At 61.4% G+C, this 23,766-nt stretch overlaps 2 protein-coding genes across 2 annotated transcripts; both read right to left on the bottom strand.

The window, feature by feature from the left end:
* Positions 1-523: 523 nt before the first annotated feature.
* On the bottom strand, positions 524-6,475 carry SLC6A18 (solute carrier family 6 member 18). The gene is made up of 12 exons (XM_040977317.1): positions 6,316-6,475; positions 5,440-5,580; positions 5,186-5,323; positions 4,840-5,021; positions 3,739-3,849; positions 3,004-3,116; positions 2,461-2,589; positions 1,841-1,997; positions 1,388-1,592; positions 1,111-1,270; positions 870-1,032; positions 524-688 (listed from the first exon to the last, which is right to left on the bottom strand). The coding sequence occupies exons 1-12, from the start codon at positions 6,473-6,475 to the stop codon at positions 524-526; spliced, it is 1,824 nt and encodes a 607-aa protein (XP_040833251.1).
* Positions 6,476-8,676: 2,201 nt separating this feature from the next.
* SLC6A19 (solute carrier family 6 member 19) lies at positions 8,677-18,170 on the bottom strand. The gene is made up of 12 exons (XM_040977635.1): positions 17,952-18,170; positions 13,436-13,576; positions 12,739-12,876; positions 11,999-12,180; positions 11,790-11,900; positions 11,581-11,693; positions 10,702-10,830; positions 10,462-10,618; positions 10,142-10,346; positions 9,905-10,064; positions 9,117-9,279; positions 8,677-9,037 (listed from the first exon to the last, which is right to left on the bottom strand). The coding sequence occupies exons 1-12, from the start codon at positions 18,151-18,153 to the stop codon at positions 8,834-8,836; spliced, it is 1,905 nt and encodes a 634-aa protein (XP_040833569.1). The 5' UTR covers positions 18,154-18,170; the 3' UTR covers positions 8,677-8,833.
* Positions 18,171-23,766: the final 5,596 nt, after the last annotated feature.

Genomic DNA, 23,766 nt, shown 5'->3' with positions numbered 1-23,766 from the left:
CTCAGAGTCAGCCCCAGAGGGCCCCTGCAAGCACCCCAGTTGCCATGGTGGTTCCAGGGGACAGCATGTGCCCTGGCTCAGCCCTCACACGGGACTGCCCTCCACCAAAGGGGTTGTGCCCACCCTCTGCCCATATTGACCTGCCCTGCATCCTCAGTGTCCACTGCAGAGGGGCAGTTTGCAAAATGGGGCAGGGATCTGACCTGAGACCACTGCCGGGGCTGGAGGCATGTGGCACCCAAGGGCTGAGAGCTCCTGGCCCCTGGGGAGCTTGTACGCATCTGAAAGCCACTCGGGCTGCAGTGGTGAGCAGTGGGGTCTGGCCTCACACCATGGGCTCCCCATTTTCCTTGGATTCTTCAGCATGGTGGGGGCCCTGTGCCATCCCAGTCAGAGGGCACCCTGGCACCCTGGGTATGGTTGAGTGGAGATGGAGAAGCAACAAGTACACCAAGTGGGCAGACAGTGTAATGAGGTCACTCCCACAGCCTTCCCACTCCGTAGGCCCTGCTGTCCTACAGCCTCAGGCCCCTTCCGGCCATGTGGCCTTCCACCTCCTCTTGGCCCTGGCCAGCAGCTGGACCATTGCGACACCCGGGATCCATAATGCCGGCAACAAGCAGAGGAACGTGCAGGTGGCCTGCACCCAGCTGGGATACAGCTTCTCCTGGCGGGTGGGAAACTGCTCCTGTGGGAAGGGGAGCCTTGAGTGGGACCTACGGGATAGGTGGGGCAGCCACGCCCCTAATTGACGGAGGAGTCAGCACCAACCCCCCCCCCCCCCCACTGAGCCTGGGGCAGCACGTGACCCCTGCAGACCGCCAGCCCCGCCCTGTTGGCTTCCACCTGTGGTTGTCCGGAGCACCTACATAGTGCGGGTTCCAGGCTCCATAGCTTGGTGGCCTCTGGGCCAGGAGAATGAGGTAGGCCAGAAAAATGCTGAGCAGAAGCAGGGGGCTGATCACCCGCCATGAGACCCGCCAGTAGAGGCCCGGCTGCCGCCCCGTCATCCAGGTGATGTCCTCGCAGAAGCTGCAGGAGAGATGGGGCCCGGTGACCCGGGGGTAGTCCGTGACCCTCCCCCCACAGTGTCCTGGGAGGGCTACTCACCGCCACAGGCCGTAGATGTACACAACCCCCACCACCTCGAAGAAGGCGAAGACGATGAGATTGAGAGAGGCCACGTAGCTGTCGAAGATCTCCAGCCAGTAGCTCCCCGACTGCAGTGTGAAGCAGGTGGATGCCAGCAGGCAGACCAGGCAGATCAGGCCTGGGGAGAGGGGCAGGCAGTCTGCATCCTGCCTCTTGCCCCCCGCCCCTGAATGTGAAGATAGCAGAGTTGACCACTGAAGGTGGAGGGCAGGCTCTGCAGGGCCTGACCCCTTACCAGTGAAAGCCTCCTTGGGGACCCCTCTGGGCAGCATCCCCATGTCCAGGAGTGGCGTGACGATGCTTTCCATGTTGCCGAACATGGATGACAGCCCCAGGGTGAAGAGCATCCCGAAGAAGAGTGCAGCCCACACCGGCGCCCCGGGCATGTGCAGTGCCGCCTCCGCGAACACGATGAAGGCCAGGCCGGGGCCTGAGGCACTCTGCAACCCGGGAGCTCGCCATAACACACGTGTGTGCCTTCAGAAGCTCATGGTGGGCTCCACACCCCCACTTAGCCCCACCCTGCCTCAGACAGCTCCAGCTGCAGCCAGCCCCCTCCTTGTAAGGAGCCTGGGCAGGCAGAGACTCCAGGACACAGCCTGTATGGTCAGACCATGACCGCATCTGGCCCCATGTGCCTGGCCTGCCACCTGGGCCCACGGGGGATGCGGTGTCTGGCAGGTACTACCTTGTCCAGGAAGTCCTCCAGGTGGCAGGTGCTCAGGGGCAGCTGGGCCAACCTCTCTGGCTGCGTGGCGTTGAGGTGCGTGAGGACAGCTGTGTAGTTGGCCCTGGAGACACTCTGCTCCGGGAGGTCGAACCCGTTGATGAGGTCGAGGATGTTCCTGTAGGGACGCGGACTCTGGGCTGGACACACCCTACACCCCAGGCCCCTGCGAGCATGTGCATGGCAGATAATGTGTGAGGGCCACATGCTGGGTGGGTCCACCAGCACCCCGGCCCCAGAGCTGGAGCCCCTTCCCACTCTGCAGGAATGCCTGTGGGCATCGCCGTTGTCCCATGGGGGCGCAGAGCTGCCCAGCCAGGGCCATGGCCACTGACAGACCCTGGAGCACGTGTCAGGACGCTGTGCCAGCACTAAACTCACAGTGGCTGCCCCCCTCCATCCTGGGGCTGCATGGGGCGGGCACTGTCTGCCACTGGGCTTGGGTCCAGACTCCCCACACCCCAACAGGACCTGTGCACAGTCCTCTTTCCTGAGTGGAGGTTCCTGAGGGAGATGGCTGCTAGGTGACACATGTGCCCACTGGATCCCGGCAGCCACCCTGGTAGGAGCCAGCTCCTCACCTGTCCAGGCACTGCCTGTGGTCATTGGTGGCCTTGAAGCCCATGACAGAGAAGATGGTGATGGAGGCATACACTGAGGTCAAGCTGTTCACCAGGGAGATGGTTACTGCGTCCTTCGCACAGTCGTTCCTGGCATGGGGGCTGCGCTCAGGGCCACTGTGAGCCAGGACGGCCCCTGCTGGCTCCTTCACACGAAGCCAGCAGTATTGATGGCTGCCTGAGACCAGCTATGGCTGGGGTCAGCACTGGTGGCCCAGTGTGCCCCAACAACACCCAGGCTTTCACATTCAGCCATCTCGGGACTGAATGAGCTGCTCACAGCCTGGATGAATTCCCTGTGATGGTACTGGAAGCTTCTAGAGCAACCGACCAGGGGTATCATCCCTATTGTGCCCTGGGACACCCATGTGCAGCATGAGATCCCCACACACTGTCCATGCTGGGCCACCAGGGTCCCTGTGGTACCTGAGGTCAGCAGGTGGCTCCTGCCCCCCATTAGCCTTGCTGGCTGACAGAACATCACGGCACCAGGCCGCTGCCTACCTGGGCGGGTTGTAACTGGCGAAAGAAATATGTCCACCAAAGGCCAGGGACAGTGAGAAAAAGATCTGGGTGGCCGCATCCAGCCACACCCGTGGGTTCTGGAGACTTTCCATCTGGGACAAGTTGGGGAAAGCCTGGCTCAGGATTGCAGCAGTGACCGGCCCTGCTGGGATCTTCCCAGGAAGCCCTGCCCTGACTGTTCCAGCACATTCTCCGGGGCGCTGACTTCCAGACGTTCTCTGTGTCCTCCGGCTCACACTTTTGAGCAGTGATGCCCAGAGCTGCTCAGAACGGGTGCCAGGAGGGGTGTGACGCTCTGACACTGTTGTGTGATACAGCCAGCAAGCTGTGGTCCCAGTGGGCACATGGGAGGATGTGGCTGGCACCGTGCCTATGCTCACGTGTAACTTTGGCTGAATCCTACATGGGGGCATGCACCCCATGGCCCCATTTGTCCACCACTGGGGACCTGGGCAGACCTTAGTCCTCCCTGGGCTCTTGGGGGTGGACTGCAGCCCTGGCTGCCCCTCGGATGCTGGGCAGTGGACTTCCAGGAAGAACAGGGCTCTGAGGAGAAAGCCCCTTGGCTCTGTTGCCACACCTGCTGACCGCCTCTGCCCAGCAAGGTGCTCTCCACCCCTGTCTGCACCTGGACATTACCCCCGTGACTTGGGGACCCAGAGCCTCTTCTCAGCCTCACCGGACAGGGGAGGGATGAGTCCTGGGGCCACTTACATTGGGGGTAAAGAGGTAGAGAAGTCCTTGTGTGGCACCGGGCAGCGTGAGGCCACGGACGAGGAAGACGGTCAGCACCAGGTATGGGAAGAGGGCGGTGAAGTAGATGGCCTGGGCGGGGGCCACAAGGCGGACACGGCAGTGTCACCCGCCAAGCCTGTGTCCCACCTGCAGGCTGTGCACTGGGGCGGGGCGGGCTCAGGAGGGAGATGGGCCCCGGACGCGCTGGGCTGGCCAAGGTAGCACCAGCATTCAGGACAGGTAGGGTTCCCTCCCCGGGCAGTCTCCTCTCCTGCCCTTAGCCCATGGACCCTTCTCCCACCCTGCTGTCCCCAGCTGGCCACATGCGGAGCCATGGCCCCTCTGCCAGGTCCTTCCTCAGCTATCATGCCTCCCACTCAGGCCAACCTCACAGAAGCTTCCAGGTGACCTTGATAGGACAGCACAGCAGCCCTGCACTAACAGGTCTGGTCAGCAGCTCTGGCCTCAGCCACGTGGGAAAAGGGGATGCTGAGTGGAGAGTGGCCCGCTCCAGAGAAGGGGGCATGAGGAGACCACTCTCCCTTCTCTGCACAGGACCACACGTGGAGCCCATGTCCCTACACACAGAGCACATCACAGTGTGACCACACACAGATCCACATGGAGCACACGTCACCAAGAAGGGCCTCCAGTGTATCCAGTGGGCCTCCCTTGGGGCCGTCAGCCTCATAGTGGGCCTTCCTTCCCCGGGCGGCTCCCCTGATACTTCTAAAAGAGTCTCAGACGCCCCCACTGCCTCAGCCAGCAGCTTGGTCAGCGCAGAGCTGGACAGAGCACCTCCACACTGTCTGCTGTTCAGGAGGAACAGCCCACAGACAACAGGCAGCACATCGGCTTGCACCCACTCCTGGTGACCACACAGACCCACGGGTGACAGGCAGAAGATGTCCAACCAGACTGACAAAGCAATACTAGATGCCCCCAGAGTGGCTGCCAGGATGGGAGATGGCCCCGTGAGGGCCTAGGCAAGAGGCAGCCGCAGGATAGCTCCAGCATAGGCTGGACCTTGAAGCCTCAGGGTGAGGAAAGCTGGCAGGGCCCCTGGAGCAGCCCCCATACCTTGCCAGTGCTCTCGATGCCTCGGATGACGCACAGGTAGACCACAGCCCAGCAGGTGGACAAGCAGACAAGCAGCCGCCACTGGATGGTGCCACTGTCAGCGACGTCGGCTGTGACATTCAGCGTCTGCCGGTACCAGAAGTAGCTCACGGTGCTGCTGCGCTGGCACTCCTCCACCAGCCCTGCGGCAGGGGTATGTCGGGGACCGTATTGGAGGTTCAGGCCTTGCCCGGGGCACCCTGGATGGCTTCCTGTGCCACTGCAGTCCAGCCCGGGTTGAGCTGGGCAGGGAGGGCCAGCGCTTCCCTATGTGTGGGTGTGTGTCCAGCCCAGCTTGGCCCCTCACCTGTGCGGTTGAGGTCTGGTGGGCAGGAGCTCCAGGGCAGCGGGTGCTGGAAGGAGTTGAGAAAGTACCAGAACACCCAGGTAAGGATGGTGTTGTAGTACAGGCTGACCAGAAAGGACACGGTGAAGCACCCCAGCCCTGCAGAAGGAGGGGGCAGTCAGCTGCCACCCAGGCCCCGGGGAGTTCCTCAAGAGGGTCCGTCCTCTCCCCACGCCCCAGGGGCACTGCCTGCCCTGCCCTCACGGGTGGCCTACCCACTCCACCCAGGTAGGGGGAGATGGCTGTCCACACCCCCATGCTGCCCCTGCGCAGGCGCTGGCCAATGGCGAGCTCGATGTGGAACAGCGGAATCCCCTCGAAGACCAGAGCGATGAAGTAGGGGATAAGGAAGGCCCCTGCAGGACACAGGGATGGTGGTCAGGGCCACAGCCTGGGACTCTGCATATGCGCTGGTGCAAGCTGGGCTGTGGCCCCCAGGCACACTCTGGGCCAGCTGAGTGGTTGTGTAGCCAGGGTCCTCAGGCCAGGCAGCCATGGAGGGAGTCCCGAGCAGTTGCCCAGGCTGCCCCAGGGCCATCGGGCCCCAAGTGGAACCTCTGCTGGAGGCTGCCAGAGGAGGCCATTGCATGGAACAAAGGGCAAGAGGGTGGACATCTCCGGCCTGCCCACCCACACGAACCCTGGGCCTAGCAGCCATTCCGGTCTCTCTGTCTTCCCATTGAACACTCTAACCCAGATGAGCTGTGGACTCCTTCCCTTGGGGCACCCTGGGAGGCTTCCCCTTCACTCAGTCCACAAGCTCCCTGCCTCCAGTGTTTCATGGGAGCCTAAGGCACAGCACACTTCTATGTGGAGCAGGACCAGGGACTCCCAAGAGACCTGGAGGCGGCTTCCAGTGTTGTGCATACATGTGGCCACTGCAGGTGAACCCCATGTTTGCATACTGGGGACCTGGCTGTCTTGAGTGAGGTCAGGGAAGCCAGGGGCCCCCCTGGGGCCAAGCAAGGAGCCTGGGCAGACACCCACATCCCGCTTATGGGTTCTTGAGTCCCTGGGCTCAGACACCCGGGCTGTGGGCTTGTCCGCACAGGGTCCCTAGAGCCCTGGAACCTGGATGTGGCAAGTCTTACCTCCCCCATGGGTCTGGCATAGGTACGGAAACCTCCATATGTTGCCGAGCCCCACGGCGAAGCCCACGCAGCTCAGCAGGTACTGCAGTTTGTTGTCCCATTTGGGCCGCTCATCCTCTTGTGTGTCCACAGCCGGGGCTGGCCCCGGGGCCTGAGCCATGCCGCCAAGTGGCTCGGGGCAGTCAGAGGGCCTTGCTGCGCCTGAACCCTCAGCTGGACTGGTGCCTGGGAACCACCCTGGCATTCTTGCCTTTATTTAAAGCGAAGCTGGGAACTCGGTTAATTGGTGACTGGGGCCCAGCACTGCCCGCATCCCCGGCCCCTCTCCCACGATGTGTCCAATGCCAGCTGCTGGCCTGGGGCCCCGTCACGGCCTGTGCTTCCTGTTGGGGACACTTGGGCACACTAGTTTGTGAAGCTACTGACTCGTGACGACAGACACAGGCTCCTGGGTGACAGGGCCTCGTCCCCAGTTACCCAAGGTGGCCACATTCTGCTGAGCTCACACCTAAGACAGATGCCTCAAGATCTGGGACAGCCTGTTACGGACCTTCCCCAACAACCTCACAGCCACATGCTCTCCTTGGCTTCCAGCACCATGCAGGTCACCATGGGGGGTCAGCAGGTGTCTGGCCACTTGTTGTCCTGATGGCCATGGCCTTCCAGCAGTTTGGGTGGCCACTCCCCATCTCAAGCAGCTCAGGAGTCTGGGTACAGCTTTCTGGCCAGTATGCCCGTGTCCCTCTCTGAATTTTCTCAGAAGGGGTCCCCACCAGATGCTGTGGCCCTCCCCCCATACCACAGCCCAGCTGGGGGTCCTGGAGTGGAGGCCATGTCTGCCACAGGCACGCAGCTCTGCAGGGACTTCAGGGTTGGGCAGTCCTGTTAGGGGTTGGCCATGAATCTCGGGGTGTCTGGGTTCTCCTTGGGGACCCTCCGTGGGTCAGGTCCAGCATCCGGCACAGCCCCAGCATGAAGCCTTCTGCGAGCAATCCTGGCACTGGCCCACCAGGGAGAGGAGCTGCCCACCACTGAGGCCCCTCCCCTATGCCCATTCAGACACACGATTCTGGCCGAGAGCGCTGGACATTGCACACAGAGATGTATTTAGACAGGGACACAAAATGCCCACACACCTGCATGGACAGTGGGACTACATGGCAGTCAGAAGCCCCAGAGTGTCCGGCCACCCTCACCCTGAGGCCTGTCTGGCATGTGCATTTGGGTAGAGCCAGGCCTGGGATGCCATGGGGCAACCACGGGGGCCTTCCCCTGACAGGGAATTGGAAATCAAGGTGGGGTCTTCCAGTAGCTGGGACTTCTGTCTTGTGCCACCCTGGTCAGGTGTCTGGAACTGTGGCCGGGTGTCACTTCCCACTGGCTGGCAAGAATCCGAGTCCACTCCAGGGCAAGTGCTGGTTCCCATGTGTTGGTGGACATCATGGATGCCTGGGTGACAGGCTGAGCTGTGGGTCAAGCCCCGAGCTTCACAGAGGGGCTGCAGCTTGGACCTCCCAGGAGCTGCGTGGTCCTTGCAGGTGTCCAGCAGGTCGCAGCACCCTTGGTGGCCGAGGCCAGGGCCAAGTTACCCTGTAACCTCCATCTCCTGGCATCTGGTTAAACATTCATAGCTGAGTCCCACCAGGAAGCAGGTAGTTTTGGTGGGCGGGCAAGCAGGTGGGGTGGCACCACAGGGCTGGCACAATAGATTACATAGCTGAGTGTCCACCGAACTGCGGGCATGGGGGCTCGCCAGGGACTGACGAGTCTGGGTGCTGGAGGGTGTGGCTCCTTCTTCTGGAACTCCACGGTCAGTCAGGGGCTTGGTCTTCCAGTTAAAGGGAGCCTTGTGTCCCTAGGCCAAGGGCCAGCAGCTGGGGCACAGGGGCAGCATGGGGGCTGGGACATGAGAGTAATGGTAGCGGCTAGACTCCCCACTCAGCTCTTGGTGTTCTGGGACATGCAGGGCACAAGGTTAGTCCTGAGCTGCGTCATGTCCCTGAAAGGTGACTGGGCAACGGTGGACATGTGCACCATGAACAGGCAGACACACAAAGCTACACGTGTGCACCTGCACACACATGCATGTATGAACAAACAGCATTGTACATGCAGTCGCACAGTGATCTACATGCATGTGAGTGCAGCTGCACAACCCATACAATGCACTACACATGTGTAAATGCACATGATAGATCAGCATGCATGCACCCACAACATGCCCTCACATGCATGCACATCGAGACACACTGACATGCACACACTATCATGAACTCACATGCAAATACATGCATGCACTGGAGAAACATACATCACATACAAAGGAAAGCACACACTGCATTGCACTCATGTGTACTCAGGCTAATGCACACATGCATGCAATGCTCACACACGGATGTGTGCACACACACAGCACACTGGACACTCACACAGTATGCCACAAGCATGATACACACATGGACTGGCACACAGATGGCCTGGCTGGCATCAGCACCCTGCGTGCCTTGGGCTGGGCACCTCAGGATTTGAGGTCCCCGTTCACAGACACCATGGACTGTGTGCTGACCAGTCCCTGCTGGTCCCCTGACCGCCGGCAGCGGTTCCTGATGAACGTGTAGACGGCAAAGCCAGGGATGATGAGGCTGGGCACCCCGGCCACGACGACCACCACCACATACACCCAGGCCGGGTACGGGATGTTCTGGGAGCGGGGAAACTCCTCCTGTGGGGGAAAACACAGCAGCATGAGCACACATGGCCCCCACCCCACGAGCTCACCCACGGGCAGCCCGGGCACTCACATAATTAGGGTTCCAGACATTGTATGTTAGCTGCTTGGTGACTTCTACCACGAAGTAGAAAAGGAAGATGACCAGCATGAGGAGCGGGCTGACCACCCGCCACATGATCTGCCAGAAGATGTTGGGCTTGTGGCCAATCATGAACTCAATGTCCTTGCTGAACCTGCAGGCAGAGGCCGACATCAGTGTTGGGGGACCCAGGACGTCAGACACTGCTGGGTAGTGAGCACTGCCCCTCATGCCAAGCCCTTCCCCTTGGGAGAGCTCCTGGCCACACACCAGCCAGCTCTGCCAACATTCTCCCAGCTGGCGAGGCCAGATTGTGCAAGGAGTCTGCAACCAAGAGCCAAGCCACCAGATGGACTCCATTTAAACCTTCCAGCAGACCCCAGGGTAGTGCCCAGGTGAGGCCATGTCTTGGGTTGGAGGGTCCTACATTTTCTGAGCTCCCCGCTGTTGGCAGGAACCAGGACAGTATGGGTGGGTGCCACCATGAACCAATCCAAGGCTCTCCCAGAACACACCCAAGCAGCCCTGGAGCCTTCAGCAAGCACCACCCACCAAGACTATCCCTTCCTCTGCACATGCTCAGAGGACACGCAGTCATGCACACCAATGCTTCACAACTTTGCTCACATCTGACCCCGCACACCTGTGCTCACACCTGACCCTGCACATATACCCCCACCCACCTGTGCCCACAGGGACTCAGACTGGCTTCCAGGGGAAGCCCCACCTCTGAAGGGTCCCCTAGGCTGCTCCCCCTGCCCACAGTCGCCTGCTCTCACCTGTCAATGCCATACACGTAGGCAACCGCAAACATCTCACAGAAGGCAATGATGAGCACAGGGATGGAGCCAGCGTAGCTATCCAGCAGGGAGAGCCAGTACTGGCCCGAGTTCAGCGAGAAGACGAAGGCCAGGAGATAGCTCACCAGGCAGATGAGGCCTGCAGGAAGGAGAGAGCAGGGTGGTGCCATGCCCTGCCCCGCCCCCTAGAGCCCCACCCATCACACACACACACACCTGTAAGCAGCTCCTTGGGCCACTTGGCAGGGACCACCTTGAGGTCTAGCAGGGGCACAGCCACACCCTCCATGTTCCCAAACATGGACGAAAGCCCCAGGCAGAACAGCATGACAAAAAATAACACCGACCAGAGTGGGGACACGGGCATCTTGATGATGGCCTCTGTGAAGACGATGAAGGCCAGACCAGTGCCCTCCACACCCTGCAAATGGCACGGCTCAGCCCCACGGTCACCTGGCCATGCCAGCGCAAGGCTGAGCCCAGGCATGGGAGTGGGGGGGGTCCCACCTACCCACCCACACGGGGCCAGGACCTGCCTCAGACAGGAAGGTGTTCAGGTCACAGTTCTGGAAGGAGAGCTGGGCGTAGGTGGCGGGGTCCGAGGCATTGCACCAGCGCTGCATCTCAGCAAAGTTCTCCTGCGTCACGTTACCCTCGGGCAGGTCGAAGGCATTGATGAGGGTCAGGATGTTCCTGCAGAGACAGTGGGGTGAGTGAGGTGAGGTAGGGGTTGGAGCAGAGGGCCAGGGACCAGGGTTGCGGGGCCAGGCACGCACGTGCTAAAGCAGTCGTCATAGCGCTCCGTGGCACGGAAGCCGATGATGGAGTAGATGACAGTGGCCGCAAACACAGAGGTGAAGCCGTTGATGACGGAGATGATCACTGAATCCATCTCACAGTTGTTACTGTGGACACAGTGGCCAGGCCCTTGTTGGCTTGGCATCCAGGCCCACAGAGTCTGGCCCGTGGCACCCCATCCCCAGCCTGCTTCTACTGGGGACCCCAAGAGAGGTCGAGGAGCCGGAGCTGTTGTCACCCAAGCTCTGCTTCCAATCCCATCTGCCCCCTACCCCACCTTGGGGAGGTGTGGGGTCATGGATCCTGACTCGGCTCAGCCCTGGGGTGGTGGGCCCCCAGGGGTTACCCTGGACACCTGTGAAGGTCTGAGGAAGGGACACTCCCGGAAACACTGTCCTGGGGTCTCCCCATACCCTGAGACCATGGCAGGCACACAGCCCTCCCCGCATCCAAGGGACCTCAGAGTTCTCGGGCAGTCCAGCACTGGGAGCATACCAGTAGGTTCCCAGGCCTGCAGCCCAAGGTCAGGCCATGCGACCAGAGAACTGGCCTCAGCAGACCCAGTCTTGGGCAGGGTGGTTAGGGGAGCCCTGTTGGGGATGTGGGCCTGTCAGAGAGGAATCGCTTGGGCCAGGTGCAGCCTGGAACCAGGACCTAGCTATGGTGGGGGCTTCACAGCCCCTTGTGCCCCTGGGCACCTGTTGCACCGAGGGTGAGCTGGTGCTGTGTGGGGAAGAGGTGTCGTTGGAGGGCTGAGGCCACGAGCGAGAGGAACCAGTCTGCCCGGAGTGGCAGTGGCCAGGCTCCCCAACGCCCACGGAGATGGTGAGGCCTCCCGTCCAGAGCCCTCCACTCACTGCACCGAGTTGTAGCTGGAGAAGGAGATGAGGCCACCGAAGGCCAGTGAGAAGGAGTAGAAGACCTGCGCACCCGCATCCAGCCAGGTGACCGGGTTGGCCAGCTCCGTGACCTGTGGGAGCCGAGCAGCCGTCGGGCAGGGGTGTGAGGGGTCAGGAACTGGCAGTGGAGTGTGCCCAGGCTGAGGAGGACGGGGTCCAGGACTCACGTTGGGCGTGAAGAGGAAGGCAATGCCATTGGTGGCGCCCTTCAGCGTGAGCCCACGGATGAGGAAGATAGCGAGCACCAGATAGGGCAGCGTGGACGTCACATACACAGCCTGGGTGGGGGTCACAGACGCGGAGGGCAGGGGTCACAGACGCCGCCTTGAATAAGGGGCGCCCAGGAGCCCTCCCTGCCCGCCAACCTGCAGACTACCTTTCCGGTGGTCTCAATGCCGCGGATGGTGCACACGTACAACACACTCCAGGAGCACGTGACGCAGAGCAGGACCCACCACTGCAAGGAGCCCGAGTCGTCGATGGACGCTGACGTGTTGAGCGTCTCGCGGTACCAGAAGTAGTCCACAGAGGAGCTCCGGGCGCACTCCTCCACATAGCCTGGGGTGGGCACACAGCAGACAGGAGTGGGAAGAGGTGGGCTCTAGGCCGCCAACAGGAGGGGACCTGGGTGTGCTGCCAGGCGCTGGCTCTGAGGACATGTACACACACACAGCACGTACAAGTCTACATGTGCACTCACACACGTGTAGACCACACACGGCACACGCAAGCCTACATGTGTGTTCACACATGCGAGATAAACGCAGTATTACATGCCTACATATATGTTCACATGCAGCATATGCAAGCCTAGTTGTGTGCTCACACACGTATAAGCCACACATCACACACAAGCTGACATGCATGCTCACATGCGTAAACCATGCGCAGTACACAAGCCTACATGTGATCACACATGTGTAGACCACACATAGCACATGCAAGCCTACATGTGTGCTCAGACATGTAAGCCACACAGCCCCCATCACCCTGGTCCTGGGCAGTCTCTCCTCCTGCTACCCTGGCAGGACCCTCTGGGATGGGAAGCTGTCTGGTGCTCGTGGCCCCATGGGCTCCTCTGGGGCCCTGCCTGTTCTAGGCGCCCTGGGCACCCACCTGTGCGGTTCTGGTTGAGTGGGCACTGGCTCCAGGGCAGCGGGTCCTGGAAGGAGTTGAAGAGGTACCACAGGATCCAGGCGATGATGGTGTTGTAGTACAGCCCCACCATGAAGGAAGCCAGCATGGCTGTGATGCCTGGGGGGAGGGGCTATGTCCTGCAGGCTGCCACTGCCTACCCACTGGGGAAGTGGGCAAGGTGGTCCGGCTCTCAGCAGAGAGTTATCAAGGTGCTGCCTGGGGGCTGGAGCCAAGCCTTTCATGGGATGTCTGCCCTCTCCCCCAGGGCAGGGCAGAGGTCACAGGTGGGCTGGCTACGAGGGTCGAGGTGTATGCCATGATGTGGACTTACAACCAAACCAAATGAGATGTGAGACGGATGGGTAGGGGAGAGGCAGGGAAAAGAGGGAAGGAGGGGGAGGGGAGACAAAGCCAGAGGGAGGAGGCCTTGGCCCCAGGTGCTCTGTCCAATGGACCCTGGCCTCTGCCCCTGTCCCAGGTCTCCAAGCAAGAGTTGCCCATCACAGAGCCAGTAAATGAGTGACCATGGGGCTGCTTGGTGTGGGAGTGGATGGACGGCAGGAGCCCAGCTGCCCTCTTGAGCAAGCCTGCAGGTGCTGGGATGTGCACGGGATGGGTAGGGGGCAACCGGGCTCCTGAGGTGTCTCCAGACCCCCGTCCCCACTCCAGGACGCACCTACACCCTTGAGGGCCGGGTGGATGGCGCTCCACACACCCATGGAACTCTTGCGCAGCCGCTGGCCGATGGCGAACTCCAGGTACAGCAGGGGGATGCCCTCCAGCACCAGCAGGATGAGAAAGGGGATCATGAAGGCACCTGTGGGGGAGATGGTGCTTAGAGGGGCATAGCCAGGGCACACAGCCCCCCTGCCAGGGGACCACCTGGTGCTGACAGGCTGATGCCACCTGCTGCCCTGAGTGGGTTCCCAGAGCACTGAGCCTCACCCAGCCACCCTTGGAGCTGGGCAGGCTGAGTCACCACCCATCTGCTCTCCCCTCCAGCAGTACATCTGCCCTCCTGGGCTCCAGCCTGGGTGCAGGGTGCCCCGTGTCTCCACTCGGACCCAGCAGAACTGTGCACATGTATGTGTGTGCACAGATGTACTTCTATGTGTCTGTGGCACACAGGAGTGCAACGAGTGTGGCACACGTGTGTGACTGTGTTCTTATTGTGTAGTACATGCATGTGTGTACTGCGTGCTCTACATATGTATAGTGTGTACTTGTGTACAAGCGTGGTGCATACACATGTTGTAATCTACATGTGTACAGGTGCATGTATGTGTGTGGTGCACAAGTCTATGTGTGTACCATGCACTGTGTGTGCACACTTGCATGTGTGTAGCATGTATATATGTGGTATACATGTGTATTCTGCACGTTTATGTGTGTACATGTGTATATCATGTACCTGTGAGGGTACTACCGAGTTTGACCCTCAGTAAAGAGGCTCCTACTGTTCTGTGTATGTGTTTACACGTGTCTGTGCCATACATGTGTATAGTGTGTGTATGTGGGGGCCACTACCAAGCTTGGCCCTCAGGTGCCTAGTAAAGGCATCCCCACTATGCTGTGTCATCCCTGTCTGTGTGAGACCCTCAGGGATGGACACTCTTGTCCACCAGCTGACAGCACTGGGGTGGGCGATGGCCCCGTGCTCAGGACACCCACACACCACACCCAGGGACTGGGGCCAACCCCAGCTTCAGCCCCGCCCCAACTCCAACACAGCTGGGTCTGATTCAGCTTGTGCACAGCCAGGAGGCAGTAACCATGGTCCCATAGTAAATTAGCATTAAGTTAAATTATTAAATAAATACTTCAGTAGCTGGCAGCACCCCTGGAATGGACAGATGGGAGAGTGGACGTGAGTGAGAGGAGCCCCTGGAGGGCAGGGCAGCCCCAGTCATCTGACCTGCTTGGGAGGATCATCAGGCACAGGGCCCAGGTCGCCTCCCTGAGGACAGTAGACGGCCCTGTCTCACCTTCTCCCATCTCTCCCTTCCTTGACAACCTGAGGGGCTCTGGCTTAGGGCTTCGAGGGGACAGCCCAGGACAGCTGGTGAGCTGGAATGGCAGAAGTGCCAGCAGAACCAGGCCGGGAACCTGAGCCGCCTGTGGCCAATGGACCAGAAAGTTCAGCTTCTCTGGGTTGTTTTTCTTTTCTTTTCTTTTTTTTTTTTTTTTTTTTGAGGGGGAGGGTGTTGTTTTGAAATTAACAAGGAGTAGAGATGCACTAGTTAAGAAGGGAGAGAGACCCTGTGGGGCCAGTGAGCCACCCCGCAGGCCCATGGAAGGCCTGCACAGAGCTGGGGGGCCCCATGGAGCAGGGGAGGCATGGCCAGCACCCAGACCCTCCCTCAAAGGTGCAGAGGGACTGGCCTGGGTGTCCCCTGCACCTCTAGGTTTTCCGTGGGACCTAGCTGGGTTTTGCAAGCTCTTGTCAGCAGCTCCTGGACTCCGGCATGGACGTGGTAACCATGTACTGGGGCAGGGATTTCTTGCAAAGCACACCCAGCAGAGCCCAACGAAGACCCTCCCCAGCTGCAGGGACCCCACTCCGGAACCGGGAGCAGCTCAGACCAAGTCCAGCCAAGGCCAAGAGACAAGCTTCCCTTGGCTGCCACCCAGGCCAGCAGGACTTTGGCCCAGGAGACTCTGAATGGTGGTCGTGCCTGAGGCTGGTAGGGCGGGGCTTCCCAGAACCTGGCGGCTGTCTACCCTTCCCACTGTCCATCCAGGAATCCTGCCCCTGGGTGAGGCCCCAGTGCCCCTGCACTCGCCGGCTTGTCCTCTGTCCCCTCGTCCATACTGCTGGACGTCCGGAGCCCACCCATCCCTCCTGGCCACCATCTCCTGGCTGAGCAGCTGGCCTGGGCCATTCAGACTCTGTGTCCAGGTGTGGTCTCTGCATGAAAGCGGGAGAGAGAGAGAGACTGCACGAGCCCGGCCACCCTCTCCCTGCCTGCCTACCCCTCCTCTCCCTTGGGGCCTCACTCCCCTCCTCCTGTGCTCTCTCCTCCCTCTGTGCCCTCACTTCCCACAGGAAAGGCCTGGTGCCCTGCCCTCTTCCAGGTTGGGGCTAGATTCCTTGGGAGATTGAGGCACAGCAAGGGGTGGGGTCAGGCCAGGCCAGGCCAGGCGGACCCCGGACCAACCAGGCACCTGCTCCTACCTCTTGTGTCCTGCCTGCCCAACCCGGGGACTGTGCTGTGGGCTTAGCCTGGATACTCTTGGGGATCCCTCTGGGCTTCTAGGGTCATGGCCCCCCAAACCCCACCAACATTCCCACTCCAGGCCTCTTTGGGAGCAGAGGTCCTGGAGCCTAGACCCTGGCCGGCAGCCCCAAGTCCCTCACACCTGCAGATGTAGGGCCCAAGGCAGCTGGAATAAAGGCAGCAGCACAGGTCATCCTGTGAGGGTGAGGGAGGGAGGGGAGAGGGGAGGAGGAGGAAGGGGGAGGAGAAAGGGAGGAGGAGGGAAAGGAGGATGAAACAGGAAGAGCAAGAGGGAAAAGAAAAAGGAGCTGCAAGTCCCTGTGCCCCAGCCAGTTCCCCATCTCCGTCCAGCAGCTGGGGGCTGGTATCCAGAGTGATCAGCACGATTGGTTACTGGACAAGCAATGGAGGAGGCCAGAATCCAGGAATGGCGGGAACACCCCTGGTGGGCTCCCCACAAGGTTCTTACACCCCATGCCGCTATTGTCCCCTGACAATCTGCCACAAGGAAGGGGCAGGGGAGCATGAACCCACATTCCCGGGTGGCTAGGCTAAGGTCCCATGGATGCCTTCCATGGTCATATCATGGCAGAGACCAGAAGGTCCTGGGCTCCCAGCAGAGCGTGCAACTGAGTGGGGCCCAGCATGGGGTCCCCCTACACTGGCTGCAGTTTCTTCTGGGAAGGGGCCTGGAAGCCAGGGACTGGTAACTGTCCCATGGACATCTGCTCCTCCGCTCGGCACCTGGGGATGCTCCGTGAAACGTGGCCCTAAGCAGCCTGTTGAGGCAGTCCAAGCAGGTCTGAGGGCACAGCTCCCCGGGCACACCACGCATGCCAGAGTGTCCACACTGGCACAGCCTCCGTCCCTGTGTCCCTCTGGGGCCTCCCCTCAAGCCCCTGGGAACCCCTTCCCCTGGTCTCCATCCCCTGCCATGTACACCGTACCTGGGAGGCATACACAACCACGCTGGGGCCCAGGCTCTGTCCAGGGCTGTACACCTTGTCACTGCCGTGCTCCCGGGTCAGCAGGGGAAGGCCCCTGGACCCTTGTCCTCAAGGATGCCCCTGAAGGCCTCTTGGAAAGCCCCAGCCTGATTCTCAGCTCCTAGGGGACAGGGGGCTCTGCCAGCCCCCCATAGGTATGGCCACATCCACGGCCTTCTGTAGGGAGCAAGGGGAGCTATGAGCCACAGGAGGCTAGGGATACCTCTCCCCTGCAGGACCCCTAGGAGTGGAAAATGGGAAGTGACCAGGAGGCCCCTGAGGCTGCAGGAAACAGGGCTCAGAACCCAACACCCCACTCCTCAGTCCTCCTCCCCCCAGAGTCACAGCTCCTCAGTCAGTCTCAGTGAGGTGGGAGGGGGTGACGTGAGTGGCAGCTCGTTCCCAGTGTCAACAGGGAGGGAACAGGACGGGACCGGTCGTGTCTCAGCAGAGCCCAGAATCTCAGCCCGGCCTCGGGACCCGCCCAGAGCACCCAGCAGAGCCTGTTCCAGGCCTGTGCCTCCACAGAGGCGGAGCCGGGGCCCCTCAGCCACAGGCTGCCCCCAACAAGGGGTCCAGAGGCAGCAGCACCCTCAGAGCTGGCCAAGGGGGACAGGAGGGCACAAACTACTCTGGGATGCTCAGGCCACTCACTCAAGAGGCTCCAGCTGTGCCCACCAGGTCACCAGAGCCTTCTGGGAGTGCAGGCAAGACGCCCCGGTGGGGGTAGAGCAGAGTAGAGAGACAGCTCCGGGGAAAGGTGGACCGAGCCCCTGGGGTGTCCCCCCTCCCCTCAGTATGCACCCAGTTCGACATATCCTGTGGGGCTGGAGAAGCCCCCTCCAGGGTGACCCCCAGCACCTCATTAGTCTGGAGCTAGCTGTGGGTTCCTCTCCCGTTCCTGCTCTCCGTGAACAAAACAGGGGGAAGCCCCAAGGGACACCCCTCCATCGACCACACCATGTCCCTGCTGTCCTCTGGACCCTACCTCCTCCGTGGCTCTGGCACAGGTAAGGAAAGCGCCACACATTGCCCAGGCCCACGCAGAAGCCCACGCAGGTGAGCATGTACTGGGCTTTGTTGTCCCACTGGGGCCGAGAGCTGGCTCCCTCCTTCTCTAGGACCTCCAGCTCGGCCAGCGAGGGGATGCGGTCTTCCAGGCCAGGGTTGGGCAGCACCAGTCGAACCATGGTGGTCGTCGAACGATCGGGGCACCAAAGGCGTCTGCGGAACTTTGGCACCGGGCCTCGGCACCTGGATGAGAGGAGCCGTCAGCAGATCTGCAGGGTGAGGCGGGCAGGCAGGCAGTTAATGCCTTATCTGCCAAGGTACCCGCCCTCCGCCGGGTGCCACCTCCCCTACAGCTGACACACCCACAGGTAAGCTGCCCCCAGACCTGCGGGGGCCCACCTAGCTGCCCCAGTTTCTCCGGGGGTTCCCGCTGGCGATGGGCCCCAGGGTTCCTGCCTGAAGCCCCTCCCCCCCTCCCTCAGGCTAGCCTCGGGAACCTGAGGTCCAGTAGGGGACACAGGGCAGCTCGGACCCCAGGACAGGGGGCAGGGGGCTTCCCAGATTCACTGAGTGCCTCAGGGTTCTGTCCTTGGCAGTTACACCGCACGTGGCGGCCTGCATGCAAGGCTCCCGGGTCCTGCCCTACTCACCCCAGCAGGAAAACCTCCGGAAGCCAGCGTGTCTGAGGGGATCTGAGGGGCTGCCCTTGGAGGCTGGGATGGTAGTGGGGCGGCCCGCCCGCAGCCCCTCCCTGTTGAGCTTCTTATCTCTGCCTGCCCTGCCCCATGGAAGGATGCGTGAGGCGGGGCTGCCGGGATGAGCAAGTTCAGGGGCTTGACCTTTGCTCCCGCAGGCAGGAGGAGCAGAAGAGCTTTATCCCCCCCTGCACCAGAGTGACAGATGAGCAGAGCAGGGCGGGTGCAAATGGGGCTCTAGCAGTGGACATTCGGCAGGGGGGTGCGACCTGGGGGTTGCTAGGAGCTAAATGGGCGAGTGTGGGCTGTTTCGTGGCAGAATCAGACTGAGGGAAGCTGTGAGAGAGGATTTCTGAGTCTAACCCCTCTTGTGGGGTACCACGAGTGGGGGACTGCCGTGTCCCTTCCAGGACCATGCTGGAGGTCTTCCTGGTGCAGGGCAGGGGACCCATGCAGCTGGCGGGGGTTGGCAGCCTCTCAGATGTGCAAGTGTGCCACATCACGAGCGTACAGGCAGGGCTCCTTGCCTTCTGCCCATTTCCTTCCCCTCCAGCTCACTTAGGTGCACGACAGGAAGCTGCACCCAGGCCTAGGGTGGACAGCCAGGCCCCAGGGGGACACCCCAAGCCCTCAGTACCCTGGGGTCCCACAGGGTCTGACTCCTTAGCTGTTCCTTGAGAAATTTCCAGAATCAGCTACAGAAAGAGGATAGAGAGATTCCTGGACTTGGGGTCCCCTGCAGCATCCCTGCCAGCCTCTGCCCCGGCCCCTACAGCCCTGGACAGATGACCCTACCCTTGAGTCCCAAGAGGAGGGTCCTGGTGAAGACCCAGCCCATGTGGGTGGGGCCGTGGCCTCTGCACTGGGCCCCTGCACTGGCTGCAGGTGGCCCAGTTGCCCAGGTTGCCCAGCGAGCTGGACAAGAGCCCAGGAGGCTGCCCAGTCCTTGGCATTCATACCAGTCCCACTCTGCCCAGCAGCCTCCTTTGCCCCTGAGGTCAGAGGCCGGGCCCTCCCTGCCCTGCCCAGTCCAGCCCCCTGGACTGGCATGCTCCCATGTAGTATGCCTGGTCATGGGCAAGCTGGTCACCACACTTGCCCTCCATGCCAGCATGCAAGGTGGCCAGGCCATGGCCTCCTTCTGTTCAGTGCACCCCGGCCCACCTGGCTTTGGAAGCCCTGAGAGTAACCAGGAAGTACAGTTCTGCAGAAGCCAGGGGACCGGCAGGAGGTCCACCCCCGTGCCCTGGCAGGCCTGCCAGCTGGGTGGTAGGTACTCTCACACCTGGACTGCCAGCCACTGCTTCCCCAGGTACGCATGAGCAGGGAGCTGGAGCTGGGCAGCCTGGGACTGCCGAAGACGGCTACGCAGGCTGCATGGTGTCCGTGTCCAGTGGATGATGTCCCTGGAGCAGCACACCCACTCCTGCATGTTCCCCGATACCTCTGCAATGGCCACGCTGGGACCCACAGCCTGGGGAGGCAGGGGGACTCCCTCACCTGCGGGAGGCCTGGGTGCCGTGCCTGTGGGCTGCAGCTCGTTCACCTCCCAGCCACAAGGCCAGCGGTCTGGGTGCCCACACACAGGGCAGCTCTGATGCTGGCCAGCACAGGATGGGTAGTGCCATGATCTCGCCCCACACCCATCAGCCCTATCATCCATCCCTGCTCTCCCCACAGTGGTGGCTGTCCCTGGGACACTGAGGTGGACAGACTCCTCCCACATTCTCTGGAAACAGAGGACTCGCCATGTGGGCATGGTCATGATGCCATTGCCTCCACTGCCTCCCAGGGACCCCGAGAGGATGCCCGTGCTGAGGGGGCGTCTTGGATGCGGCCTCCTTTGTCCTTGGTGTGACCACTGTTGTTCGGCTTTGAGAACCCTGGCAGGTCTCTGGCCACCTCCACCGTCCCTCAGGTGAGCACCTCTGTGCGCCCTGCCCTCTGGCTCCATCCACCAGGGCAGCCATGGTGCCTACAGAGGGAAGGAACCCTGTACCCAGCCTGGGATGCCTGTCAGGCTGGGGCGGGGGAGTGGTGTGGGGACAGGCAGGGGCGGAGGGAATCCCGTGACCCAGGGATCATTAACCTAGAGGGCTGGGCGGGGCAGCTATCAGACATCCGACACCCTCAGGCCCGGATTAGTGAGCCAGACCCAGCTAAGCCCCTGTATCAACCTCCCAGACCTTGGTCTGCCCCCCGTGTGCAGGTGGGTGGGGAGTCAGGGAGAAGGGTCAGGAACAGAGGGAATAGGAGGGGGTGGATGGTGGTTGGTGGCTTCCAATCCTGACCCTTGACCCCGGCACCAGCAGGTGCTTCTGTGGGCAGTAGGCTCCCCACCAGGTGCTGGCCTTGCGAGGCCATGTTCCCTGGGGGATTTGCTCGGAGCAGTCAGGAGAGCCAAGGGCTGAGGGGGCAGGGTGGGGATGCCCCCCCAGTCCTGCTGGCTATGTGCTGGGCTTAGTGGGATGACCAGTGCCCCCATCCTCAGGGATGGTGGCAGTGGTTGGCAGTGGTCCTGCCCTGGAAGCCACTGTGCATGTCTATGTCTTGTTAAGGTGTGGATAGAAAGTGATGTATTGATGTAGCATACTTGCTACGCACACACATGTACACACGTGTGCAAGTAAACACACTCAACAGATGGGGGCTCAGGGCGGTGGCCATGTGGGGGAGGGGTCTTTCTGTCTGTGGACCTGCCCAGCTGCTCCACAGCGGACGTGGGATTAACCATCAACCAGGCATGGTTCTCGCCAGCCCCAGGAAGCCAGAGCTCTTCCTGGTGGGGCCACACCCCACTGAGCATCCACAGGCACTGCCCACAGGGAGCCTTCGGGGAGCTCTGGGCCTGCTTGGGGGTGGGGGTGGGCCCCCGGGGATATGCGTTGGCCTGTACGCTGTCAGAGAGGACTGCACCTCTTGTCCCCGCACCTGTGGGTAGGCTATGAGCGTGTTCCCAGAACCTATGTCTGCTCTGTTTCTTTCCACACTGTCTGCACCCTGCATTGGGGGGAGGTTCCTGGGAGTTGGCCACCATTATCACAGACACAGTCACAGCCTGGCAGGAGTGGCTCCTGCTGACTCCCACAGTACAAGCTGCCAGGCAGAGCCCCTAGCCCAGTGTAGGACTCTGACCCTGACAGCGCCATCCCAGCCCGCACCCTGCCCTGGGGTGGCCAGGTGTGGGAGCAGGCACCCTCTGGCTCAGTGTGAGGAGACCCCAGACAGGAATGAGACCCCAGAATGCAGGGCTAGGGCAAGAGCTCAGCGCCCAGCACTGTCTGTGGGAGCCAGGTTGCAGGCATCTGTGGAGGTGCCAGGTGGGGGGGCAGGGGCCCTGCTCCCAGAGGCCATCCAGGGTCCATCAGCCTTGCCTACTGGCCACCAAGGCCCCAGGACACAAAGCCCACTGCTGGGCAGATGGGTCCTATAGCCCTGGAGTCCCCCTGTGTGCTAGGGTGGGGGCCAGGCAAGAGGTGGGCGACAGTGTTGGGGAGACCCCTGGCCCGGCGAGAAGCTCTGAAAGACATCAAGGGACCCTGAGATCAACAGGCCTGCAGAGCCCAGGAGACTGTGGAGATGCCCCCTCCTCACGTCCAGAACTCCCCAGCCCCTCTGTGCAGACATAAGTGGGTCCCCACTCCAGGGAGCTGTGGGTGGGCTGTGAGTGGGCCCCTGACCGCTGAGGGCCCTTGGAGCTATGGCAGGCATCGATGGATAGCACAAGTGGGCCCTGAGGACAGAGCAAGAATGAGATTCCAGGAATCCTGGGCTGTACCCCAGCACAGCTGGGAACCGCTGAGTCAGCTGCAGAGGCTGCAAAAAGCTGTGGGGCAGATTCCCGGCCAAGCAGCCGGTCAAGGTCAGCAGTGGCAGGGAGATCCTCCCTAGGTTCCTGGAGTGGCGGGGAGCCCTCAAGTCCTCTGGCAATGCCCAGGCCCCGGGGGTCGGAGCCCTGTCCTCTCGCCTGCTGTGTGGGACCCCCTCCACTCAGAGTCTGCTGGGAACAGGGATAACTGGACTCCCTGTCCCCTTCCCTTTCTGTCTCCCCTCTCTTCCAATTGCTATCCCAGTCGGGTGTGGCCTGCTGTCCCAGTCTCTGGTACTCTGTCTTCCAGTTCACCTTGGTCCCCGGGGCGAGGCCTGCCCTTCCCCCTGGACCCTTAGTCAGCACCACAGGGCCTGGGGCCTGCCCACTGTGCACAACTCAGGAAAACAGCCACCCACAGAGCCAAGCTGCTGGGCGTCTGCCAGCCAGCCAGTAAGACTAGGGTGCAGGAACCTGCAGAAGGGGACTGGGCCCGGTTCACAGTGCAGGGCAGAGAGAGGAGAGCCAGCAGAGGGTGCAGCTGGGCTGGCTCCACAGAGCAGCTGACACAGGCGTAGGGTGGGATACAGTCTGCTGGGAGCTACCAGGCTTCTGTGGAAATAAAGCTGGAGGCTAGCCCTTGGTGGGATATGTTCACCATGCCCTAGAGGGCCACAGGGTCCCATTCCAGAGTGGAACCTCTTCTGTGTCCCTCAATTCTGAGCCAGGAGAAATCGTCAGACATGGAGATGACCCAGTGTAGCACTTGCGGGATGAGCGAGGGGTTGGATGGACAACTGGTAGGTGGATGGGTGGATGCATAGATGGATGAGTGGATGGATGGATGGTGCATGGATTGCTGGCTGGCTGGCTGGCTGGGTGGGTGGATGGGTGAGTGGATGGGTGGGTGGACGGGTGGGTTAGTGACTGGGTAGAGTGGGACACACAGGAATACAGGGCATGTGTGTGCAGAGGCCCTGGGTGGTGACACCAGCTTTGTAGCCTGAATGTGGAGAAGGCAGAAGCTGCAGCCCACCAGCTGCCTGTCGATGCCCTGCCTCCCCATCCCATCCCTGAGGAGGGAACAGTTGGAATGTCCCCTCTGAGGTGGAGGGGCCGAACAGGCCCTGGTTGAATAGTGTGTCCCTCCCAGGTGCTGGTATGGCCCCCGCCCCCTCCACCCACCTGCGGGCTTCGGGATCATGGGCACCACCTTCTTTCCAAGGCTGGCAGTGAAGCAGGATGGTGCCTGCTGGCATGAGGAAAGGACATGGTGGACGAATGAGTGC

Source organism: Ochotona curzoniae, unplaced genomic scaffold (assembly GCF_017591425.1).
Source record: "Ochotona curzoniae isolate NIBS_2020 unplaced genomic scaffold, NIBS_Ocur_1.0 contig_2754, whole genome shotgun sequence".
In the NCBI taxonomy this organism is placed as follows: Eukaryota; Metazoa; Chordata; class Mammalia; order Lagomorpha; family Ochotonidae; genus Ochotona; species Ochotona curzoniae.
The sequence above is the reverse complement of the archived record's forward strand: the minus strand, read 5'-3'. Positions and strand labels throughout refer to the sequence as shown.

What these genes read in the sequence shown, in the direction of transcription:
- SLC6A18 (XM_040977317.1), bottom strand. Translation starts at nt 6,475, where the DNA reads ATGGCTCAGGCCCCGGGGCCAGCCCCGGCTGTGGACACACAAGAGGAT. An exon ending in CCCCTACCTGGGTGGAGTGG is followed by an intron (nt 5,324 to 5,439) that starts GTAGGCCACCCG and finishes CTCCTTCTGCAG; the next exon opens with GGCTGGGGTGCTTCACCGTG. An exon ending in CCCCAAGGAGGCTTTCACTG is followed by an intron (nt 1,271 to 1,387) that starts GTAAGGGGTCAG and finishes CCCTCTCCCCAG; the next exon opens with GCCTGATCTGCCTGGTCTGC.
- SLC6A19 (XM_040977635.1), bottom strand. Translation starts at nt 18,153, where the DNA reads ATGGTTCGACTGGTGCTGCCCAACCCTGGCCTGGAAGACCGCATCCCC. An exon ending in TCCAGCTACAACTCGGTGCA is followed by an intron (nt 10,831 to 11,580) that starts GTGAGTGGAGGG and finishes CTGTGTCCACAG; the next exon opens with TAACAACTGTGAGATGGATT. An exon ending in TACGTGTATGGCATTGACAG is followed by an intron (nt 9,280 to 9,904) that starts GTGAGAGCAGGC and finishes CTCTGCCTGCAG; the next exon opens with GTTCAGCAAGGACATTGAGT.